Raw genomic sequence first — 26,563 nt, 5'->3', positions numbered from 1 at the left:
ACGAAGTGGGTGGAAGCAGAGGCGGTCAAGGGCATCAAGACAAAGGATGTCATCTCCTTCATCTAGAAGAACATTATCACCCGGTTGGGGTACCTATGTCTATGGTGTTTGATAATGGACCTCAGTTTGAGACACCTCAGCTTAAAACTTGGTTGGGAGATCAAGGGATCTAACATTGTTTTGCCTCAGTCGGCCGACCCCAAGCAAACAACCAAGTTGAAGCCTTCAACAAACTCATCTCAGACGGCATTAAAAAGAAAATTGAAAGAGCCGGTGGCTTATGGGCTGAAGAATTAATTCATGTCCTATGGGCCATTCGGACGATTGAAAAAGGGGTAACCGGTGAGACCCCATTTCTCATTGTATACGGTGCTGAAGCCATCCTGCCTATCGAACATTATGAGCCAACTCTACGAGTTATGCTATACGATGAAGAGGCGAACTGGGAAGCCATGCGACTTGCATTGGACTCACTCCTGGAGAGTAGGGGCAATGCTGCCTTGCGTCATGAGATTTACCGTTTGAGAATGACTCGTGCCTATAACAAGAGAGTGCACAAACGACCCTTGAAAGTTGGGGACTTTGTGTTACGAAAAATGGAGGCAACCAGTAGGGCCAATGAGCAAGGAAAGCTAACTCCTAATTGGGAAGGCCCCTACCAGATCTACGAGGAAGTGAGAAACGACACCTACCGCCTGGAAACCCCACACGGTAGGCGGCTGCCCAGAACTTGGAATGTAGACAACTTGAAAAAGTACTACTTCTAAGACTTGTAAATTTTTGTAAATGAAAAGCCTATCAATAAAAAAAGTTGCTTTTTGTTTTAAATCCAGTAATTATCTCGTATATATACATGTGCAATAATAAATTTACCGTCTGTTCAAAACACAGACGGTCCATTGAATAAATTAAGCTAAGTTAAAAACTTAGTGGCTAAATCGATATTTAAATTGAGGCCAACGACCGGATGCAAATTTATAAATTCGTCTGCTCCAACATGACTATGGCGTCCGACGACGCCTCTCCAGGTGTTATCGTCGTAGAGGGCATTCTATCGTTTGCTCTACAAGCATATGCAGACGACAAAGATTGAATGACCTAATAGGTTACCTCATAGCTGTCTGACCAAAATAGTCTAAAGAATGATTAAGTTTAAAATCGGATGTCACATGACACCAGCCGGTTGATAACCGAAGTTCTGAGTTAGACTATTCGACGAATTTATACAAGTCTCCCCAATGGGTCAGTGGGACAAGTGCAATGGATTGCGGGTACCTCAGACGGCCTCTAAGTCATCTAAGGACCATCTATAAGGCAGACTATTTGTCCCTTGCTTCATTAACTGCCAGGCGGCAATATACTGCCTGCGTTATCACAAGATAATTTAGTCAAATTGCGAATACCCCCAGACGGAGGATTCTGGCTACAATCTAGCTGATTCCCCGGCTGGGTGAGACGACTATATATTGGTCATGTGGACGGCTGTGTACTTTTTTTGGGGCAATCACTACTATGATTGATTGACTCAAGACCTTTTCATACTCCTTAAAGTATCAAACCTTCCCAAGTCAATCAATCAAAGAATTGAAACCAACCACACATCCGCCAGGGGCAAGAGTAGCCGGTGTACTGACTGTCGCATGCTTTTAATAAGATAGGCAAACTTAGACATATATAGACAAATTTAAAGAGAAAAATTTAAAATAATCAAAACTGCAAAGCAAACCGACCCAATCGGTATTTTAATATATGAACCCGGCCACTAAGAGCCGGGGAGAATTGTCTAATCGGACAACCATCCGGTGGAAAATTTAAAAATTGTTGATTCACATTCAAATACTTGGCACGCAGGCCGGAAAAAGCTAAAAGTTGGCATACTGTCGTTGAAAGTTAAGGCTGAGGCTGGGCCGCCTGGTCCTCCTTCTTGGGATCCTCCTCATCAGATTGGAGATTAATTGCTTCTTCTTCTTTAGGAAGCTCCTGGGCAGGCTCCTCAAGATCAGTGTTTGCCCAGGCTTCAAAGGACTTGGGCTCCGGCTCTCCTTTCTCTCTCTTATACACAATGTCCTCAGCGTATTGGAAAGCCAGAACCCAAATGTCATAATCCTTTGGGTAGAGCGCATTATAAGCAATCCTCATTCGGGTGTCGGTGTCCTTTTCATTTTCAGCAATCAAGCAGTCTTGCTCCACCTCAATTGTTGCTTTGATGTTCATTTGGACCTGCTCTGCATCCTTTTTCAAGCGCTCCACCTCCGCCTTGAGATCAGTATTCTCCTGGGAAACACCCTGTAAGGCCTTGAGGTCGTCTTGCGCTTTCTTGAGGTTGGTCTCAGCCGTATTGGCCTTCTGCTTAGCCTCATTTAGGGCTATAGTAAGACCTCTGATCTGATCCGCCTGTTGCATCAATTCGACTCTAGTTTCAAGTTCATTAATTGTACATTGATATTCAGCAACATCTTGAGAATCCCTAGCTGATCTAGTGGCTCTCTTTACCTCCTATCTCTTTCGGGCGTATGGCCGCTTGAGTCCATTAACCCTGAGCATAGCATGAAGACACAAACGGTGTGAATCATACGGGATATATTATACTTGTTTCCAAAAAGGAGAAATCAGCTGTACCTCAGAAAGGAATGCAGTGATCCGTTCAACATTGAACGTCTCGATGCCCGGAATGGCATCCTTCTCCTTCTTGGGGATGGCCGCCAACATGGACTTAGCATGCGCCTGCACGTCCTGCCATCAGGGGGATTGATCTGCAACATATGTGAAAGGGGGTGAGTGAGCTATATAGGCGGCACCAGCTTGATGCCGACTGTCTGACGAAGAGTTCTGTTGAGAGTGAGATTTCACTCGCAAGGGCCATCCCAACTCAGGCGGAGATTCGAAAGGATTGTATATACCTTCAAAAGCCTGTGGGTTTGCACCACCCATAGGCGCAGAGAGGCCGGATGGGACCATGTCAAAGCCCACTCTGAAGCCTCCAATGGTAACATTCCTCCCCCTGATGCGCAGACGTTGTTTCCCAGAAGAGCCTTCTGGGCCCGTCTTACCTGAAGCTGCCTTGGCAGACTTTGCAGGCTTAATTGGAGTGGAGGCGGTGTCATCCCATCCCCGTTTGAAGTGGTTCTTGGTGAAAGACCAAGGAGCTTCTCCACCCTGCAAGTAAAGATGTGTTAAGCATACAACCGGCAATACCTGTTTGAAAATCAGGTCAGGAAGCTAGACGGTTCTTTACCTCAGCCTTTAGCTTGGCGGCTTTAGCCTCCGCCAGGTCCCTCCGGATTTGGGCAGAAGACCGTTTGGGGGTTTTCTCGTCTGCGACCATTTTCAAAGCTTCTTCTGCAAAAATAATAAACAAACACTTAAGTACAACATCATAGTTGGTTAATGGACAAAATAGTACAAGCGGCATTTCGCCAGATGTGTAGCAAACATACGCTTTGAAAACATCGCTCTAAACCATGCGCACATGGGAATCCAGTTATTGGGAACCTTTATTACCTCCCCGGTTGAGAGAGTCTTTGGCCTGAGCTCAAAGAACTTGGTTTCCATAATCTTGTCATAATCATCCCCTGCGATCCGGGGAAGGGCGCATTTGTGACGCAGAAGGTCGGGCTTTTTATTATACCGGCGGAACTCCCGGTTTTCACGATGGGTGGGGGCAGACAGCAAATAGAAACGATTTTTCCAGCCGTCATATTTGGACACCTTGTCCAAGGTCATTTAATATTGAGGGAGGGTGGTCAATGTGTACCACGCTCTCCACCCGCTTGGGTTGCGACCGAGATAGTGCATATGAGCAAACGCCTCCCAGCGGGGGTTCAAATTCTGCATTTCGCAGGCGGAAACATACCCAAGAATGTTAGCCCATGAGTTAGGGGATAACTGCCAGACGCCCAGGCCATAACCAATAAGTATGGCCTTCACAGCATCGTGAAGCGGAAACCGGAGACCAGCCAGGAACGCCGCCTCGTAACAGCCAAGATAGGCATTGGCGTTCTCCTGGTCATCCTTCCAAGAGATGGTGCCCAGCTCAGGTGGCACCCGGATGGTGTATCCTTCTCCTAGAGGTCGCTTTTGTACAAAGCTTTCAATTCCCTTTAGCATGATCCCCCTATCTTTAGCAGAGATATGGATTCTAAAGGGATCATCCTTGGCCTCCTATTTTTTCCTCTCTTCAGCCTCGCTATCCTTAAGCGGGGAAAGAGGGACATCGCTATCATCCTCAGAGCTAGACCCTGAGGCGGAGCTCTCTCTGTCTCCTTCTTAGGAGACCTCCTCGCCGGCTGACCCCGAGCCTGATGCAGACTCTTCTCCGTCTTTGTCTTCGGGGTCAGCTTCATCTAGTTCCATTTAAGAGACGGCTTCCTTACCGTATCTACCCTCAGCTTCACCCAAGATTGAATCACTTGGGGTTATAGGGATCCTAGACGGGGAATATTCCCCGGACTCTTCACTCCTCTCTGATCCCTCAACCGGGGTTATTTCACTGGGCGACACTTCCAGTGTACCGTCTTTTCGACGTCGTTTGGTGGCTGTCTGTTTAGTTCTAGCCATCGTGTCCTGCACAGACACATAGATGGTTGGTTGGGGAGTAAAAATTGCTCCATGCACCAAGAGCCGACACTCCCAGTCCTAGACTCAGCCGTACCAGGAGACTGGCTGACTACTGACCTAGGCCGTGCCGTGTGTGTTGGTGATGAGTCCATTTATTGAATGAAATGATAAAAATGTAAAGAATGAGCTGAAGGGGGTAGAGGCGGTACCTTTGTCTCTAAAAGAGGGGCAAGCGGTGATGACCGGTTGAGAAATGCTTTTGAAGACGACCTTGCTTGTGTGGGGCATAGGCGGTTGTCAAACTAGCTGGGGCAGGCGGAAAAGAAGCAAATTTTATGTTCACACACAGATGGAAGTCGCACTCTCTCTCTAAAACTCTTTAACTTTCTCTCTCTAAGGATTTGGAAACGTCCAAAATAGGGGGGTAAATTGTGTATTTATAGAGGGGTAAAAGCAGGGGCAATCATGTAATTTTACCCTGAATGTGAAAAGTCAAACTTTCACAGTAAAAAAAATATTTTACTATTTTAGGTGGCTGAGTGACATGTGTCACATATGTTTTGGGTAATTTTACCCATGCCACGTGGGCCAACCAGATCGTGACACGTGTCATACCCCGATTGGTCCAAATCGGACCAATCTCCATTTGACACGTGTTACTCCCAGAATTTGTGAGAAAAAGGCGGCCTTCAAGGGCCCAAATCCCGAGAAAGCCGTAATTCGGCACAGCCTAGCAGGATTAGGTTAGAATGACCTAATCAAGGGCACATTTCCCGATGACCCTATAAATAGGGAGATTTCCTCCATTTTGGGGGCGCCTAGAATTTATTACAGCATGTTTTGGGTGTTTTTGTCCCTTGGGAGAGTTACGACTCGAAGACTGATCTGGGTGGTTAGAGCTCCGCCTTCGACGATCAAGTTAGAACGTGTAGGAGATAGTAGAAAGTGCGGAAAAAGGTAAAAGTGAGATCTTCTTGGATTTTGAGATCAGGTGATTTCTCTGATGTAAGAAAATGTCAGAAATATTGTAATAAATGTATCTCCCCCAAAATGAGGGAAATCTTCCTATTTATAGGGTCATTGGGAAAAGTGTGCCCTTACGTTGGTCATATGACCTAGATTTGGTGGGCTGCCCCCGTTTTGGTTGCTTTTTGGGAATTGGGCCCTTGAAGGCCGTCATTCCTTCTCTTGACAGTGGATTCCATGTGTCATTCTACTATTGGCTCCTTTTGGACCAATTCTGGGTGGACACGTGTCTTGTTTTAACTAGACCACGTAGCGGGATAATTTTCCCCAAAACATTTGCCCTTCAAAGATGTGATGTGGCGTGCCGCTTGGCATCTGTGACATTCGTCACTCAACAATTGGTGGAATAGATTTTACTATTCACCTTTTGGGAAAATTACCAAGGTATCCCTGGAATTAACCCTCTTTATATATAAAGTTTACCCATCACTTTTCGCATTTTCATGAAAACAACCTTAAGAGTTTGAGATTTTTCAGAGAAAAGTTTTGTTATCTGCCATTAGCTACAGTCCGCCTGCTACAACCGGCTCAATTTACTTTCGATCAGTACCTTCTACAAGGTAACCGCCTGACTCTTTTCTCTTTAAAATTTTGAATCTCCGCCTGTGTTTGCTTTTTCGTTATTTTCATAAATGGTTTCACAAACACACCCGGCACGGCCTAGGATAGCTGTCAGCCGGTCACCTGGGACGGCTGAATCTAGGACTAGGGGTGCCGTCTGCTCCATTCCTTTGTTCCCCAATCTGACCGTCTTTATGTCTGTGTTTGTGCAGGACACTATGGCCAGGACGAAAAGAACAGCACGGCCGCCAAGTGATGAGGAGGATGAGGGTTTTTTAAGGGTTCCCAGGAGCGAAATTCATTACGACGCGCCTGGTGCCCCAAGTACCCCAGGCGACTCCATTCTGGACGAGTCTGATAACTCGGATGGGGAGTCTGAGTCCGAGCAAGGATCCTCCCGTACAAGCGCTTTGTCAGGCGGCCCTGAGATTGGGGAGGGGCCGCCTGATGAGTCTTATGAGGAGTCCAGCTCTCACAAGAGAGGTCAGGAAGAGGCGTCCTCCTCTCTGCAAAACGAATTCACCCCATATTTCATACACATATCACTTGCCACCTAGAAACTCATGCGGAAAGGTTTGAGTGAAACTAGGGACACCTATGTGATGGGGGCCGGATATGAAATCAATGTTCCGGCCTTAGAGGATATAGTCGTCTGGCCTCCTAACCAAAGTTACGAGGATTCTAGCTTTGGGTGTTATGCGGCCACTATACAGGCGGGCCTCCGGTTTCCTTTGGATTCGGCCGTTGAGGCAATCCTAGACGGTTACCGCCTAGGGGTATGGCAACTTACCCCCAATTCCTGGGTTAATATTCAAGGATTTGTGGCCGGCTGTAGAATGCAAGGCATTGAACCAAGCTTTGAGGCATTTGCCTCTATGAATTACTTGAGTAAAGCCCCCAAATCAGCCGGTCCCGGCTGGTATACCCTTACAAGCAACAAGGGGTTCATGATGACTCTTGGAAAGGAATCCAAGTAGAAAGATTGGAGAAATAGATTTTACATAATATCTTCTCCGAACACCATCCGGAACAAAAAATTTAATTCCTGGAACAGAAATCCTTATCTTCTAGGCCAGAAGGCACTCCTCCAGTCTATATCTGAAGAGGGATGGGATCAAATTTTGACACCTGGGCTGTTTAAAGTTGACGTCAAAACCATAAAGGGGAGTGCTGAGAAAGAAATAATTTACAACAGCTATATCCCTAGATTCGAATGGCTTAGGGACCCATTCTTCCTAGCAACCTGTGGCCTTAGTTTAGAGAAAAGTAGAGGTGTGTAGCCGGATGAGTAGCTTGTTTTGCATTTGTTTTTTTTTTGTTTTATGCTACTCTAACCACACATTCGGTCATTTTTGCAGAGGAAGCTATGTCTCAGCTCACTCCAAGCAAGAAACCAAGCGGCTCAGCATCCGCCTACCGCCAAATGATTAACAAGAAAAGTCAACTCTTCAAAAAGGATCAGCTTGAGCATGTAAGCCTTATACATCCGACTCTTTGCCTTTGAATTCAAAATAAGTTAATTTTTGCTAAGTGCCATTGATTTCCTTTTAGGAGGGTTCGATCAAGCCCTCGGTCCTGCCTGGTTTGAATGAAAGGCCCCCCAAGCGGCCTGCTTCCGACGGGGGGCAAACACCCAAGCGGCCTCGGAAGACTATTCCTCACAAGCCGTCTGCGAGCAACTCCGAGTCCTACCCTTCTACAGGCGGGAAATCGCCGACTGCTATAGCTGCCTTGAAACAGGCGGACGACTCCAAATCTTCAAAGGAGAAGCCTGTTGTTGGGGCCGACTCCCCAAGCAAGCGCAGAGACAAGCAGGTCCACGACCTGGTTGTAATCTCAGGTATTTTCTCTTCCTAGTATAATTCTTAATCCGACCTTGACGTAAGGAAAAGTAGGTCGCTTTCTACCCTTTCCTAGAGCCAAACAAAATTTATAAACACTCCACCAACCTAATACGAGTATATGGTAAGTCAAGGGTCGAACCCAAAGGAATGAGTAGGTGCAAGCTATAGCCTAGGTCAAGCTACTTCGAAGATTGTAGAAAGGTATGATTGGTAACTAAGGTATCGAGAAAGCTAGATAAATCGAGAAATTCAATATACTAAACACTAGGGATATAGGTTCCACATGTAAGCTCAATGATTATGCTAATTGATGGATCACTCAATCAATTCAAACATTATAAAGGAAAAACGATGGTTGCAACCAAAGGAATCCAAAAGCTATTTCCTATAAGCCAAGCTAGGGTTCACTATGAATGGCTAACTAGGAAAATCAGAATCAAATCAAGGGTTCATGTCATTGAAATTTGCAATGCAATCTAGATTAATCTTATAGGTTGATCACTCCTAGTCTAATTAATCACATGCACAACTATGTCAACCAATTTAATTGTAACAATTCAATCAATCAAGGATCATCAACTAGCAAAAATCATCAATCAAGCATGCTTCCCCTTCTCCCTAGCAACTAATCTACTCACTAATCATGGTGAAATTGAGAAACAAAACAAATTCAATCATAATCATATTGATTTCAAGTTTAATCAAGAAGAAATTCAATCACTCAACAAATTCTAAAGCAAAGAACGAAATTCAAATCAAACATTCAAGAATTAAAGGAAATTGCAATAAAAGTAAATTCAAAGGAAAGAAATCACACAAACTTTCATTGATTTGAAGAAGAAATCCAAGATCAAATTGAAATCAAAGATCAAATTCAAGTACAATCAAGAATCTTAAGCTTCTCTCTCTTCTAATTCTGGAAAATAAATTTCAAGTACAAAATAAGTCATCCCCTGAAAAAGGAAAAGTCTAAGGGTATAAATAGAAAATCGAGCGAAGGGGAACGAGGCGCCTGGTGCATGCGCACCACCAAGGCTGCGCGCGCGCACGGCTGGGTCTGCGCGCATGCACCACCTATGCCGCACGCGCACGGCTGGGTCTGCGCGCATGCACCACCTATGCCGCACGCGGGCACCCCTGCTTGGTGCTCGTGGCCTTGCCTCGTTCGCTTGCTTGATCAATCTCCGCGCTCCTGAGCATCCCTATCATTTGTGCACTCGAGGCGATGTTCATGAGAAGGGCAGCTCCTTTATCTTCCAAGCATTTGAACACTTCCAGCCAAAGCATTGCTTCGAAGGTTCTTGTGCTTGCGGAGCTAGCTTGAATTGCATGTTTGGATTCCCGAACTTAAATCCATCAACCTCCTTGAATGCGCTCGAGCTTCCTTCTTGACAATTAAACCTCGGGAAACTCAACACACCTACAAAACAAGTCAAAGAAACGGAGAAGCGAGAAAAGATAACCGAGAAATGAATAAAATAGAAAGAAAACCATCAAAAGCACACATTTCTCTAAACTTACACACAAACACGCAAAACAAGCATTATTATGCAAAACCATGACATAAAAGACTAAAAACGAGCATAAAACTACAAAGAAAATCTAGCCTAAGAGTGCCATAAATGACACTCATCAAATTCCCCAAAGCTAAACTTTTGCTCGTCCTCGAGCAAAACAAAATCAAGCTTAAAATAATATGATGACACTGTTTAGGCAAGCAAGAAACGAGAAATACTAGAGAATAGAAGGATGTACACTAACTCACTTTCGTAGGAATCATGGTCAATTTTAGCAATAATTGACAAGCCATTTAAACCTCTAGATTGCTCTAGAGGACGAGTAATGCTCTCGTAAGGGTTTCCTAAGAGATTAACCCATAACTCTTTAGTAAAAGGAGGCAAAGCATAAAAAGAGAAAAAATAAAATTAAAACTTAAAAGGAAAAGAGATGCTTATACAATGGACTTTTGCACATGGTCAAAACACGAGAGGATATCAAACTTTCTAAAACAACAAAGGTAAGCACGTTCTAAGATATTGAGGGTTGATTGAAACATAGGACATGGTAAGTATAGAGAACTACCAAAACGCAATTCACTTTCATCTAAAAACAATTTTAGCACATTTTCCCAATTGGCTTCAAATGTTCTTTTAGAGCATCTCTATAGTTCCTCGAAGGAACCGAAAAATAATAGATTTGAGGTTTTCTTGACATCTTGACTTTGCATCCCCTTTCCTTAGGCTTTAACTCATAATGCCCTCCCTCGGTATATGACTCAACCACTAGGTCCAAATGGCTTTCCCAAAGGTTGTAACGTAAGAGCAAAAGGTTGAGGGAAGGCTTAAAATTTAGAATTTGGTGGTACACCTAAGTTGTGAAGCAAATATTGGCCAAATCTCAACACCAAAACCAAGTAGTCACCAAACAAAAACAAACTAACACCCCCTAAGCTTGAACAATGCATTGTCCTGAATGCTTAAAATAGGGAGAAACATGTACATCAAAATATTTTTGAATTTTTGTATTTTTCACTTTTTTTCAATTTTACCAAAGCTAAATAATATATGATAGCATCAAGAATAGGGCTCAGTAACGAAATCAGGAAACAGAATCATCAGATAGAAGCAACGTTAGGAAACAAGATAGAAAACAATCATCATCAGGAAGCATGATCATATAGAAGTAGAGATACACAATAGACAACGATCAGCGAAACAAACAACAATACCAAGAACTGGACAGAGAAATCAGCAGAAGTACATCATCATCATCATCAGAGAAGCAAGAGATACATAGTGATCAATACCAAAAGCAAAAGAGACCAAGAGTGAACTATGAAAGTGAAGAGGGGAACAGTGAAGCACACAAACAACATAAATCACCCCCAAGCTCGAAATGAACTACCCCCCAAACTCTAAACCTAATAACATATAGGCAAAAGAGAACATCATATATAGCACATAAGAGAGGGGGGGAGCCACAATAGTCTCACTTCGCACTATGGTAAGGGGTAGAGTGAGAACTCCCCTTACTAGTCTCTAAGACATGAACCGAGCTAGCCATTTCACTCACCTCTATAGGAGATTTTCCCCTTAACCTCCCTTCCCTCCTAGCACGGTCCATCTCTAAGAAATGAGACCAATCATCCAAAATCGGTTCGCCCGATAATCCCCACCTACCAAAAGTCTCGGGGTTCGGGAAAGGTATAGGGTTCGCGGGATCATAAGTATAATCGCAACCACCGGGCCGCTTATAGTCGTAAGTGGCCGGGGTAGTGCCAACAATAGCACTAGGATGGATGTGAGGACCCTCCCGATAGGGGTAACAAGGTCTAGGTCTGATGGATGGGTCAAAGGGTTCCCATTGAGGGATAGGTCCTTGTTGGACCGGGAGGAGTGGATAGTTCAAGTAAGGTTCAATCTCCCCCCTCCTCACATGGTAGTCATACAATTGATTAGCATGAAAATCATAGCCAAGAGAAGAATTCCGCCCCAAAGGAATTAGTGATGGAATCTAACTTGGCATGAATAGTAGATAAATCAAATGTAAAAGAAGAAGTAGAAGGAGGGATAGGAGTACCTCCCCGTTTAACCGGGGGTAAAGCTTGGAAATCCGTCGAGAGAGCATCACTGGAGGCGGTCCTTGCATGATTAGTCTTTTTCCGAAGAGAGGGTTCGATGTTGCATCTTGGAGGTCTCAAGTCAATGAATCCATTTTCGTCTTACGGTTTGTAGCCTCCTTGCTCGGAAACAAGAACCAATCCTTCACTCGGGATACCTTCCATATGAAAATATTTTGCTTCGTGGTACGATCAATGAATTTTTGGTTTACAAGGGCGTAAACATTGAGGAAATGAGAAGGTGTCCTCTCTCGAGGGTCGACTATCGGAGGGAGCTCGCATAGCAAATCTTTATATGCGTCATTGAGGCAAAGTGCGAGGATAGAGATCATGCCTCTAATTTGGATGCTCCCCGAAAGTTAAACACCATCTCGGATGTCTAGAAATCGGTTGATCAAATCTTGAGTGAAATCTACAAGCTCGATCTCATGCAACACTTAGTCGACAATCCGTAGCCAACAAAGTTCCTCACGGGAAATAGCTCCTAAAGAGTCTTTAGAGCATAGGGCATTGGTGAGAATACGATTAAAGTATCTCATTGCCGGATGAACGATCGATGCGAACTTGGAAGTTTGAGGCTCATATTTCCCTTCATCGGAGATACGCCGCCACCACTTGAGTTCATCATACCCATGGTCACTAGCCATTTTACCATTGGCCAGATAGACAAGATGGTCTTCATCGACGACCCAAGGAAACCGGAAGTAAGAACAAAGTTGTGACTCCGACAACCGATGATCATTGTTGAATAATTGAAAGGTCAAAGTTCTGGAAGAGTCACCACTTGTCTCTCGGACCACTTCTAGGGATGATAAAAACTCATACGTCACCCTAGCACAGGTAGGGGCACTCAAATCCAAGAACTCTAAAAGACCGAGGTTCTTGGCGAGGTAATGAACGTCATCATTAATTCCAAGTAGCTTGGTAGTTGCTTGATCATAGAATCTTTTCGACTTAAGCTTCCTCTTGGTAAGTTGCTTGAACATATCCCAATGCATTTCTTTAGAGAATTCAATGCCATACGTTTCTACTACCTCGGGATGAGGTGGAACAACATGCCGAGCTTTGCTTGAACTTGATCTAGCACGCTTCTTATGACGAATAAGGGCCATCTACAAGAAGCAAAGAAATTCATGAGATATTGATTTACAATTATCAGTGTTCAAGAATATTCATAAGAAATTTCTCAAGAATCAAGCACAAATATAATTCAATTAAAAATGAAACAAGAAATGGTCACACATGAACTATGCCATGAATATAGAAACATAAGCTTGAAGCAACTAGTCATGAAGTAAAGGAAAAATTGGACATAAGAGACCAAATCATGAATCATTGTATGCAAATTAATCCCAAAACATTGAATTATCAAAGAAATGAAACTATCATATACAATACCCATGAAAGAGAAAATGACCAACAATGGTGATTCAAGGATTCAAGCAAGGTATACAAATTCATCATGAAAAAGCTTCAATTTAACATCCAATAGCATCATTCAACACAAAATACAAGCTGAAAGAACCAACAATGGAGTTCTGCCATGAAAGCAAAAATAAGGGTTTCAAGCTTCAAAAATGAGGAAGAAGATGACTAGAAAGTGAGAAATTATACCTCAATGAAGCTTTGAATTACTTGCAAATTGCACAATTTGAAGAATATAGAATAATTAGAACACCAAAAGTCAAGTTCCAAGCACCAAAACAAAACCTTTAAAAGTCGAATTTGAGCCCAAATTTACGAATTCCAATTCGAAAATTTCAGATTTTTTGTTGTTTTTGAAAAGATTTGATTATGGTTTAATGTAATTTGTGAATAAATGAAATTAAAAAGGTGTATTTGTGTGAATTTTCAAGGGTTAGGAAGGGTTTGAAGAGAGGAGAGTGAGTGGTGGAATAAGGGGGAAGTCGGGGAGAGAGAAAATGGAGTGAAAAGGGGGGTTTGTGAGAAGAAGAGCATAAAAGATGGGGGGCTGCTGCGGCTGATGCGTGCGCGTAGCTGGGTGTTGCGTGCGCACCAGCTACAACAGGGGGGTTTGCTTGGCTTGAGACGCACGAAAATGCGAGCCAATGTTTGACCCCCTTGATGCGCGCGCGCAGGCTGGGTGGTGCGTGCGCACCAGGAGGGTAATGGGGGGCTCAAAAATTTTTCAATTTTCATCAAAATAGGCAAAAATTTCTGACCCCTTTGTTGTGTGCGCGCAACCTATAATGCGTGCGCACCAAATAAAGGCTTAGGGGAGAAATTTTTGCCCTTGAACATGCTCTCGTGCTTGCGCTCTCATCGGCGCTAACGAGCGTCATGATCGAGTGCTTAAAAATCATAAAAAAATAGTTCAAAAATCACTCAAAAATGCGGAGAAATTCATGAAAATGCAAACACGAGAGCATGTAACTGTAGACACCCAAATGTGTCTCCCCAAAACCAAACTTAGTGATGAATACCTTTTGCGTCGAATGATTATCGAACAAGGTGAGAGTGTAAAAGGTCAAGTGTTGCAGTTGGTTTTTATTAAATTCTTTCTTTCTGTTTTTGAAAAAAACTCTATTTTATGAAAGCAGCCAATCCAGTTTAGTTTGGTCCATGACAACGGTCCAATAATAGTGTAGTTGGATGGGGCTTGCAAAGAGCTTTCCAACGATATATTATAAGCCCAATTCCGAAGAATAATGAGGAAGTTATGGCCAAAATACTAAACTGGGCCCGGTTTGATCTTTACATGCGGCCCAATGATCTAGGGGAGGGCCCAATGTTAATTATTATACCTAAAGTTATTAGAATTAATTATAGTCTTTTAGAATTATCTAGAAGGTTCTCTTTAGTCCTAATAGAATTAGAATTAATAATTAGATTTTGATAAAGTTTTATTTGGAATAAAATATTATTTTATGAAAAATACGATTTCAGTTTTCATACGGACTTTACAAATCAATTTTGATTCATATGTGCACTCCGTGTTTGAAAGCGCGTAGAAATCCAGGCTGTCGCCAAACGACAGGCTTGTCGTCGTCGCCACGCGACAGACCTTGTCGCCTGGCGACAAGGTCGGTTTTGCAGCGACAGAGTGGAGTTTTATTCCTTATCAAATTCTACCTATTTTCGGACTGTTTTCTTATAAATAGGGTCTTGAACCTCCATTTTTAATCGTTAATCAATTATCATCAATCACCTATTTCTCTAAACTCTCTCTAGCTTTTCACAAACAAAATTCCGCATTCACGAGATCTAGAAAAACCTAGCCGAGTTCGAAGTTGCTTTCGCCCTAGACATGAAAGGTTAATAATTTCTGAGGGTTTGGTCCCAAATCTCTCTTTCAATTATTTAATTTGATTGTTTGATTTTATATTTTCCTTGAAGTTACTAACGCGTATATTTTGTTATTAGAAAGAGGCACGAGGCATCTAAGTATGTAGTCTTATTGCTCTATTCTTGTAGAAATCATGTTTAAATTTGTTTAATTCCTAGTATCATGTTAGGATGTTTTTATTGCTTTCTAGTAGCATATTTAGCGTGCCTTTTACTCTTTTCTAATAGCATGTTAGTATCATGTTAGGGCTAAAGCTTTGATCTTTATTGCTTAGTGACATGCTAGGGTTTGTTATTAATCTTGTTAGCATCATGCCTAGGATCTTGCTTTTATTATGCTTTGGCTTTAACATGATTATGATTGTTATGATGATTATTATGTTGCTTGATACTAATTATTTATTGTTATTGCTTGATCGCGCCTTTTATGCATGTTTAAAGGGAATTTGTACTTGTAATCACGCTTAATAAGATAATTAATAATCTTATTTAGAGTTAATATGATTATAATTCAAGTGATCGCCAATAATAGTTTTCCTGTGCATTAAATTCAACCAACATAGATAAACAGGTTTAGGGTTAATCTATTGTTTGCATGCTAGTCAGAAAGCGCACATGAATACGAGAAGAATGAAGTAGAGGCCTATTTAGGGCAGGTTCAATCTCTTTTAGGTTGGATTTGTACCTTCATCCCCGAACCCTATTTGGTTCAAGACCTTTTGCAGTTGACGATCTCATGGATCGTTAAGGGGTGTAATCTTCACCTTGTGAACGGTTTACAAGTTCCTAAAACTTGTTGGCGACTCTTTTGCTCTAGCTTCCTTCCCTTTGGACGCCACCATGCTTAAGTGTATGATCACAGTGGTGTTCAAGTTTGGGGTTAATGGCTTGAAATATTCCCTACAGTAACCCCCACAAACTCCTTCACCTAACTTTAACAAACCTTATGAAACCTTGAATTAACACCGAAATTGTTGGAAATTTTCGTCAATCCAATCTCATGGTACCTAAAATCAAGAAAACAAAGAAGAATAAGAAAAGTTCTCAAAGATAAAAGAAATATAGATAATTGAAAAATCAAAATAAAAGGGTTAGAAAACCGGGTTGCCTCCCGGGAAGCGCTTGTTTAACGTCATAGCTCGACGTTCTCCACCTATTAAGGTGGTTGTCGGAGAAGCAATATGTGAATAAGGCCAACAAAAGCACCATCGAAATACTTCTTGAGTCGGTGGCCATTGACCTTAAACGGAGACGAAGAATCCATCATTGAAACCACTACAACACCACTAGGAAAGACATTCTTAACCAAGTAAGGACCGCTCCATCTTGACATGAGCTTTCCGGGAAACAATTTCATTTTTTAATTGTAGAGAAGAAATTTATCACCAACACAAAACTCTTTCTTCTCAATAAGCATATCATGAGTTTCCTTAGAACGAGCTTTGTAAATACTAGTGTTATTTCAGATGATATACTACAAGAGGGGGGGGTGAATTGTAGTATGTTCCTAGTGCCTACTTTTCGCGGAATATAAAACTGATTGTTGTTAGGAACTTAGACAATGCAAAGCGGATTTTACGAGGAAACCATCCAGGGCCCAACTGGAAGTAAAACCTCGACCCTCCAAGGGATTTCAAACCAAACCAATCCACTATAATAGGGCAAACACCAAGTTACAAACCTATTATAAAACAAACCTTTACTCACAAGTTCCAGAATGATCTTGCTACACAGTAGGACCCTATCCTACCCAGCCTAAGTCCCACACTTAGATTCACTCGTACTCCTTCCCACTCGGCCTCTCACTAGAAGCTCAATTGGCTTCACCCTAGAAGCTCACACATTGCACTCTAACAATACAATTATAATAACAAGAATCCTCACGAACTCTCACACCCCAATACAAAAAACACTCAAAACCCTTTTTCCCAACTACAAGATCTCAAAGAATAATTCTAAATACATATCAATGAATAAAGAGATAAAACTAATATGCTGGACACTCAAGATCTGTCTGGAACTTACTGGACGAACTGAAACCAAACCTGACTGGAACTTTGACCTGGAGGTTTGACTTAGCTTCCTGGTGAAGGATGAAACCATTAAGCACGACCACCAAGCTTCATCATCCTCGACTTTGAATGAATACATATGAGCATATTTATAGTACACCCAAATCATTCTTTTCGTAAAAGATAAGTTTTCTCAAAAGATATGTTTAAAAGATATTTACTGAAAATAAGTTTTCCAAAAATATATCTTTTGTTTAAGAATATATTATGTCAATTATAATAAGATATGTTTGCTATAAAATCAGATTTTATTTAAAACATATACTTTCCAAATATATTAACTTATCTTTTTCAAAAGATATACTTATCATAAAATCAGATTTTATTCCAAACTTATATTTTCCAAATATACTAGCTTATTTTTTTAAAAAGATATACTTATCATAAAATCAGATTTTATTCCAAACTTATATTTTCCAAATATACTAGTTTATCTTATTCAAAGATATACTTTTAATAAAATCATATTTTATTCTAAACTTATTTTTACTTAAAATACTTTCCAAAAATAAGTTATCTTTTTCCAAAGGGATTTATTAGAAAATAAAAAATCCTTATTCTGTAAAACCAAATACCTAAAAGATATGCACGTATTAGGTAAATATTATTTATATCATTAAACCGACCTTTAACGACGTGCAGACTTAAGTTTCGATTAGGTTCTGGAACTCTGACAGTCTCTGAGTTCCTAACAAGTCAGTAACTCTAATTTCATTGACTATCATGAGTTCACCTTGGTTCTTTAGACTTGTTCCAGACTGACTTTTATGTCCAACATACTTACATGAATCCTAGAGCAATATACTTCGATTTCTCCGTCTTCATGTTGTTTCTTTGAAACTCTTGATCTGGAATCTTGTAGTATTGATGTATTCTAGATCTTGGGGCAACGTTCCACTTCTGGAACCTCAGGCCAAGTTCCTAACTGGAACTTGTTATCTTCAACGCAGACCAAGTCAACTCCTTAACTTGCTGTCTTCAAGTTCCTGTTAGGGAACATGCTCCGGCTTTCATAGGAAAGCCTGCCGAAAGTTCCTTCTAGATCTTGTTAGAGAATACCTTCAGGTTCTTTCATGGTTTGGTTCTCGTGGAAGAACCTTCTTTAGATTCATTCATTCTCTCTTGTTCCTCTTGACCTCTTCTATTTTCCAACCCATTGACTGCACCTAAGTCAGTTCCGGTCTTCACATAAACACTTAAGAGAAACATTAGATTGAAGTTTGTTTGTCATAAACAAACTTCAAGTGAGAGAACTAACTAAACTTAAAGCTTATGTAAATACTTCTACACATATACAACTCATGTATGCATATTGTACTTACCTCATGAAGCTAACATATGCAAACACCTATTTACATAGTTACCTTCATGGTTCTTTAGCCATCATCATTCTTATCAACCATGACACTCATCATTGTTCTTATTTCTCTATTGCTTATCATATTTTCTCAGGTTCCTTATATATATACTTGACATTGCTCAAGTTCCTTGTATCCTGTTCCAAGCATAACTTGTTCTTTCTACGCACAACTTAACAAACACATTAGATAGATATTCATCATTAGTTTACAATCATCAAAACCTAATTACTCAACAACTAGCACAATCATAAGCATCAAATCGAAGCTCCCCTAGCTCATGAAGATCTAACCACCTTTTCTCCCCCGTACTTGCCAAATCAAAGTTTATCTTCTTGATTGCCCACAAAGCACGGTGTTTGAGTTCTACCAAGAAATGGCATATAAGAAGTTATCAAGCATCCTATCCTCAATTGGAGAACCATCATCATGAATTTGAGAATCCTCAAGACGAGAGAGATGGTCCGCCACGACATTTTCCGCTCCACTCTTATCCCTAATATCAATATCAAAAGTTTGAAGTTCAAGCACCCACCGGATCAACCTAGGCTTGGATTCTTTCTAGGGAAAAAGGTACTTGAGAGCCGCATGATCCGTGAAGACAATGGTCATAGAACCCAACTAATAACAACGGAACTTTTCAAAAGCATGAACAATAGCCAAAAACTCCTTTTCCGTTGTGGTGTAGTTTCTTTGAGCACCATTTAGAGTTTTGGACACATAATAGATCACATGAAGCTTCTTTTCCACTCTTTGACCAAAGACACCTCCAATTGCCGAATCGCTTGCATCACACATCAACTCAAAAGGTAAATCCCATCTTGGGGCTTGAACAATAGGAGTAGATATTAGAGCCTTCTTCAACTTATTGAATGCTTCCAAAAACTTATCATCAAATACATACTTGGCATCCTTTTGAAGAAGATCATTGAGGGGCTTTGCAATGAGCGAGAAATCCTTGATGAATCTTCTATAAAACCCGGCATGTCCTAAGAAAGATCTCAATCCTTTCACATTGACCGGAGGTGGAAGTTTCTAAATAACTTCAATTTTTTCTTTGTCCACATCTATCCCCTTGTGAGAAATCTTATGGCCAAGGACTATGCCTTCCTCCACCATGAAATGACACTTCTCCCAATTCAAAACCAAGTTCACCTTCTCACACCTTGCCAAACATTTCTCAAGGTTTTCAAGACATGCCTCAAATGAAACACCTCCTACGGAGAAATCATCCATAAACACTTCCATCTCCTCCTCCAACATATTTCCAAATATACTCATCATGCATCTTTGAAATGTTGCGGGAGCATTACAAAGGCTAAACGACATTCTCCTATAGGCAAATGTACCATATGGACAAGTGAAGGTTGTTTTCTCTTGGTCATCCGGGTGGATAGGGATTTGGAAAAATCCCGAATAACCATCAAGAAAACAATAGAACTTGTGCCTTGTTACTCTCTCAAGCATTTGATCAATGAAAGGAAGGGGGAAGTGATCTTTCTTGGTGGATGTGTTTAAACGTCTATAGTCTATACACATCCTCCATCTCGTGATCGTTCTCGTTGGAATGAGCTCACCTCTCTCATTCTCGACGACGGTTATGCTTCCCTTCTTTGGGACAACATGAACGGGGGAGACCCACCTAGAACTCGAGATGGGGAATATAATTCCCACACCCAAAAGTTTGGTGATCTCCTTCTTAACGACCTCTCCCATTTGGGGATGTAGCTTTTGTTACCTCTCAATAGAAGGTAGAGTACCCTCCTCAAGGGTTATGTGATGTGTACATAAAGCGGGGCTTATACCTTTGAGGTCATCAATGGTATAACCCAAAGCACCTTGGTGTTTTCTCAAAACATCACACAAAACTTGAGCTTGGCGCTCACTCAAAGAAGAGCTAAGAATCACGGGAAAAGTAGAGTTGGGTCCCAAGAGTTCATACCTAAGGTGTGATGGAAGAGGTTTGAGCTCAACCATTGGAACACCTTTACCTTTCTTTGATGTAGCCACTTGCAATGCTTCTTGGCTAAAAATGCTCATACACATTTGCGCTTCAACATCCTCAAGGCTTCTATTGAGCACATCTTCATACAAAGCCATCTCCTTGCTAGGAGCACCTATCTTTTCCTTATTAAAAAAAACATTCTCAAGAGCATCGTTAGAGGTAATCAATTGCTCATGTTTGGAAGACACAACATGATCAAGAGAATCAATCAACATACAATTTTCTAAAGAAGAACTTGGATACTTCATACTATCATTCAAGTAAAATTCTATCACCTCATCCCTTACTTTGAGTGAAATTTTAGCACTCTTCACATCTACCAAAGCACCTCAAGTAGCAAGGAATGATCTCCTTAAAATGATAGGAATGTTAGCATCTTCGTCCATCTCAAGCACCACAAAATCCACCGGAATAACAAATTTCCCAACCCTCAAAGGGACATCCTCTACCTTACCCTTAGGTTACTTTATTGACCTATCGGCCAATTTCAAAGTGATGTTAGTAGGTAAGAGTTCCCCTAGATCAATTCTTTGGTATACCGAATATGGCATAAGGCTAACACTAGTTCTTAGGTCACACAAAGCATTCTCGATTTGCATTTTGTAAATGGCACAAAGGATGGAAAATTTTCCGAGATCTTTTAGCTTAGGTGGCATCTTGTTCATTATAATTGCACTACAATTCTCGGTCAAGTTCACCGTCAATACAACATCACAAGTCCTCCTACCGCTCAAAATGTCTTTGAGAAATTTTGCGTAGTTGGGCATTTGGGTGACAACTTCGGTAAATGGTAAAGGAAGGTGAAGTTGCTTGAGCATGTCAATAAATCTTCCAAATTTTTCATCCAACTTGTGTCTCATGAATTTTTGTTGATAAGGAAGCTTGGGTTTCACAATTTCTTTATCCACTCTTACCTCACTAGGTTTCTTAATCTCAACCTCACTCAAAGATGCACCATCTCTCTCATATTCTACCAAAACCACTTTTGTGGCCTCCTTGGTCTCACTCTTCCTAGGCAAACTTTCCTTAAGAACATTAAAACTCCTTGTAACAATATCATTGACCGGTCTCTTGGGATCTAGGCCTTGAGAAGGTAAAGAAGAAGGACTAGCATGGTCTTTTAAAGCATTAGCAAGTTGAGAAATTTGGTTTTCAAGCATCTTATTATGAGTCATCATTTCATTAAATTTCTTGTCACTTACGGCCATGTAAGTGTTCATCAACTTTGTTTGGTTTTCATGATTTCTTCCAAATTAGTCCTATGAGAAGAAGAACGGGATTAAAAATAGGAATTATCATTTTGGGTCTTTATAGCAAATCTGGGTGGGGGACCCCTTTGAGAGTTATTTTGAAAATTTCCCCTATTTTGATTGTTCCAATTACCTCTACCTTGATTATGGTTACCATAACCTTGGTTATGATTACCATAATTTTGGTTTTGATTTTGGCTACTAGAACCTTGGTTGTTAAGTTACCTCGGGAATTTTGGTTCCCATGGTTCCTATTACCACCACCTTGGTTGTAGTTGTCAAATTTGCCATGGTTGTCGTAATTCCTATTCCATTGACCTATTTGATTATCAAACCTAGAATCATTGTTGTTTGACACATAGTTCACATGCTCATTCACATTTCCATCTTGATCATCACAAACATCCATACATGCATGAGGGCAATTAGAAACATCATGATCATACGATCCACAATCATCGCAAAACAAGCATCCAATAGGCATGTTACTAGAAGAGGGAGGGGGTTGAGAATTAGAAGACATACCTCTCCACTTAGATTGGGAGGGAAGACTTGAAACTTGGTAGGTAGCACTTTCCAACTTCGCCTTGCTAGCGGAAATCTCCTTCCCCAAGTTTTTCATTTGTGAGGATAAATTGTTGATTGCATTTAGATGATCAACCGAGTACATCGAAGTGCTACTCTTGCTAGTTGACTCTCTTTCTCCATTTTTCCAATCTCTATAATACCTCACTAAGTTTTCAATTATGTCTACCACTTCCTCTTCCGTTTTATTCATGATAGGACCTCCGGCTCCTCCATATAAACATGATTTTCCTTGAGGACTAAGGCCTCCATAGAAAATTTGAATAATTTGGTAAGTAGGAATTTCGTGGTGAGGATATTCTCTTTCATATTCTTTGTATCTCTCCCATGCTTTATAGAGACTCTCACTAGGCTTTTGCTTGAAACCTTGAATCAAAGCTCTAGCCTTCGCTGTTTTCTTTTGTGGATAGAAACGGGATAGAAATTTCTTGGTCACTTCGTCCCACGTCCTTAGAGAATTTGGCTTGACCTCCTTGTCTAGCCATTCTAAGGCACGCCCTATGAGGGAAAAGGGAAAGAGCTTGAGACGGATGAATTCTTGGGAAATTCCATTCACCTTGATAGTATTGCAATATTTTTCGAACTCCTTAAGATGATTTGGCGGGCTTTCATGATTGGCCCCATTAAATTGTCGCCTCTCTATCAAAGTGATCATTGCCGGCCTTATTTCAAAGTCATTCGCTGTTGTTGTAGGTGGAGCAATCCCACTCTCAAATCTATATGCACCGGGAATCCCCAATTCTTTCAACGCCACCCTTGGATTTTCTCCCATTCTTGCTTGTTCTTCTTGTTGTGGTTCTCCTTTACTTAAAGTGCTAGGGCTCAAAGATCGTCTAGCAACCCTTAACCTTGCAATAGTTATCTCAATTTTCGGATCAAATGGCACTAGTGAACGACCACATGCTCTATGCATGCAATCTTAAAAGAAATGATTAGAAACACGGCTACAATTGTAGCCTAAAAGAAAAATCTTTTTGTATTTTCAATTAAGGATGAAATAGACTCAACAACTATAATAAAGCACCAAAATCACTCCCCGGCAACAGCGCCATTTTTGACGTAAGGAAAAGTAGGTCGCTTTCTACCCTTTCCTAGAGCCAAACAAAATTTATAAACACTCGACCAACCTAATACGAGTATATGGTAAGTCAAGGGTCGAACCCAAAGGAATGAGTAGGTGCTAGCTATAGCCTAGGTCTTGTAGAAAGATATGGTTAGTAACTAAGGTTTCGAGAAAGCTAGATAAATCGAAAAATTCAATATACTAAACACTAGGGATATAGGTTCCACATGTAAGCTCAATGATTATGCTAATTGATGGATCACTCAATCAATTCAAATATTACAAAGGACAAACGATAGAGCTTTTCTATTGCTTGGAACTCTGACTCGCATCCAAAAGCTATCTCCTATAAGCCAAGCTAGGGTTCACTATGAATGGCTAACTAGGAAAATCAGAATCAAATCAAGGGTTCATGTCATTAAAATTTGCAATGTAATCTAGATTAATCTTATATGTTGATCACTCCTAATCTAATTAATCACATGCACAACTATGTCAACCAATTTAATTGCAACAATTCAATCAATCAAGGATCATCAACTAGTAAAAATCATCAATCAATCATGCTTCCCCTTCTCCATAGCAACTAATCTACTCACTAATCATGGTGAAATTGAGAAACAAAACAAATTCAATCACAATCATATTCATTTCAAGTTTAATCAAGAAGAAATTCAATCACTCAACAACTCCTAAAGCAAAGAACGGAATTCAAATCAAACATTCAAGAATTAAAGGAAATTGCAATAAAAGTAAATTAAAAGGAAAGAAATCTCTCAAACATTCATTGATTTGAAGAAGAAATCCAAGATCAAATAGAAATCAAAGATCAAATTAAAGTACAATAAAGAAATCTTAAGCTTCTCTCTTTACTTTCTCTCTCTTCTAATTCTAGAAAATAAATGTCAAGTACAAAAATAAGTCGTCCCCCAAAAAAGGAAAAGTCTAAGGGTATAAATAGAAAATCGAGCGAAGGGGAACGAGGCGCCTGGTGCGTGCGCACCACCCAGGCTGCGTGCGCGCACGATTGGGTCTGCGCGCACGCACCACCTATGCCGCACGCGCGCACCCCTGCATGGTGCTTGTGGCCTTGCCTCGTTCTCTTGCTTGATCAATCTTCGCGCTCCCGAGCATCCCTATCATTTGTGCACTAGAGGCGATGCTCGTGAGAAGGGTAGCTCCTTTATCTTCCAAGCATTTGAACACTTCGAGCCAAAGCATTGCTTCCAAGGTTCTTGTGCTTGCGGAGTTAGCTTGAATTGCATGTTTGGATTCTCGAACATAAATCCATCAACCTCCTTGAATGCGCTCGAGCTTCCTTCTTGACAATTAAACCTCGGGAAACTCAAAACACCTACAAAACAAGTCAAAGAAACGGAGAAGCGAGAAAAGATAACCGAGAAATGAATAAAATAGAAAGAAAACCATCAAAAGCACACATTTCTCTAAACTTACACAAAAACACGTAAAACAAGCATTATTATGCGAAACCACGACATAAAAGACTAAAAACGAGCATAAAAATACAAAGAAAACCTAGCCTAAGAGTGCCATAAATGACACTCATCAAGCCTCCTATTAAATTAGGAAACTTTTGTTTGCTCATGCTGGATGTATATACACTCTTACACTCAATTTGTTGATCATGCAGAGTCTCCCCAGGCGCCGGATGTCAAAAAAATTGCCAAGGACATGCTCCGGAACGTCTCTGCTGAGCAACGGGACTCCATAAAGGGAGTTAGCACCATGAACTTTGATTCCATACTGGCTCTCCTTGCGGAGGTGAGGATGCTTTCAAGTTATACTCAGAGATATGAGACTTTTCTTTCCTGCCGTCTGTTTACTAACGGCCTTAATTCTTTTGGCCGGATGCAGGCTCTGTTGCGAGTGGATGGGCTTAAAAAGCCCTTCAATGAGAAAACCAAAGAGGTAAGAGCTGTAAACTTTAGGGCCGCTTCTAATCTTGACCGGGCGCTGTATGACATAAATAAAACTGAGTTACTAACTCAGAGTGGTCAAGCGGAGATCACCAATAGGGAGCTCAAGATCATATTAGAGAAGACGGTGGTTATAACAAGGAAATATTGGTAGTCTAAGCTCATTGACTTCTTATGGGCATATAGGACCGCTTTCAAGACTCCGATAGGAACTACTCCCTACAAGCTTGTTTATGGGAAGAATTTCCACTTACCCATAGAGATGGAGCACCGAACTCATTGGGCTATCAAGAAAATTAACTTTGACCTCCATAGTGCGGGTGAGCAAAGACTTCTTCAGCTACATGAGTTAAAAGACTTGAGAATAAACGCCTATGATAGTGCAAGCATGTACAAGGCAAGGACTAAAGCTTGGCTTGATGCTCAAATTGTCAAGAAGGAATTTGTCGAAGGCCAAAAGGTCCTCCTCTACAACTCTCGTTTGAAGCTCTTCCTGGGCAAGCTTAGATCACGATGGAGTGCGCCATACGTCATTACAAAGGTGTTCCCATATGGCGCCTATGAGATCTCCAAGGACGAGCATTCCCTATTCAAGGTTAATGGTCACCGACTCAAGCCCTATCATGAAGGACATCCCATTGATAAGCCGAATTCTACAACACATCTTAATGTGCATCATCTGTTTGATCCTCCTTGATTAACTCAAGGAGTGTCGAGATAACGACGTAAACCAAAAGCGCTTCCGGGAGGCAACCCGTGTTTCTAACTCTTTTTATACTTATTTCCGTTTTCTTACTTTTTTTTGGTCTCACCTTCGTTATTTTGGTTGATAGGTGTTTGGATTATTTGGTCGAGACTTTTCAAGTTCAATGATGAGAGAAGAAGATTAGAGTTCAAGGCTATGTTGAAGACCCTGTGCGCGGGCGCGCAACCCTGTGAGAACCCGCGCACAGGCAATGCTCAAGAAGAAAAATCGAGGCAGAAAGATCTGCGTGCCCTGTGCGCGCCTTGTGCGCGGGCGCGCAGGGTAGAAAGCGCGCGGGCGCGTAGCCCTGTGAGAACTTGCGTAGAATAATGGCAATTTAAGAATTGAGGCAGAGAGTTTTGCGCGCCTTCTGCGCGATCTGTGTGCGGGCGCGCAATGCTGTGCGCGGGCGCAGAGCTGGGTTTATCGGGGCTAAATTCTTTCTCTTCCCCCGATTTTTCCCTCATTTCTCACATACCAAGCTTGATTCTCCTTCCTCTCCTCACAAACTCAAACCCTAACTTCTCAAATTCAACAAATCTCACCCATAACTCACAAATTACCTTGATTTTTCACCAAATCCATCACATTTATTCACTCTTCTCACGAAATTCCTACTTTCTCTCTCCAAAATA

The 26,563-nt window shown here is 41.3% G+C and overlaps 1 protein-coding gene and 1 non-coding gene across 2 annotated transcripts; both read left to right on the top strand.

The window, feature by feature from the left end:
* The first annotated feature begins 22,464 nt into the window (after positions 1-22,464).
* Positions 22,465-22,571, top strand: LOC145590327 (small nucleolar RNA R71). Its single transcript, XR_014101952.1, has one exon. It is a non-coding gene; the product is annotated as a small nucleolar RNA R71 (small nucleolar RNA).
* Positions 22,572-25,445: 2,874 nt separating this feature from the next.
* Positions 25,446-25,880, top strand: LOC145588763 (uncharacterized). Its single transcript, XM_081645368.1, has one exon. The coding sequence runs from the start codon at positions 25,446-25,448 to the stop codon at positions 25,878-25,880; it is 435 nt and encodes a 144-aa protein (XP_081501494.1).
* The last annotated feature ends 683 nt before the right edge of the window (positions 25,881-26,563 follow it).

This window comes from Chenopodium album, chromosome 17 (genome assembly GCF_948465745.1).
Source record: "Chenopodium album chromosome 17, dcCheAlbu1.1, whole genome shotgun sequence".
Taxonomy (NCBI): Eukaryota; Viridiplantae; Streptophyta; class Magnoliopsida; order Caryophyllales; family Amaranthaceae; genus Chenopodium; species Chenopodium album.
The sequence above is the reverse complement of the archived record's forward strand: the minus strand, read 5'-3'. Positions and strand labels throughout refer to the sequence as shown.

Excerpts from the sequence above, each read along its gene's own strand:
- LOC145588763 (XM_081645368.1), top strand. The coding sequence starts at position 25,446 with ATGGAGCACCGAACTCATTGGGCTATCAAGAAAATTAACTTTGACCTC.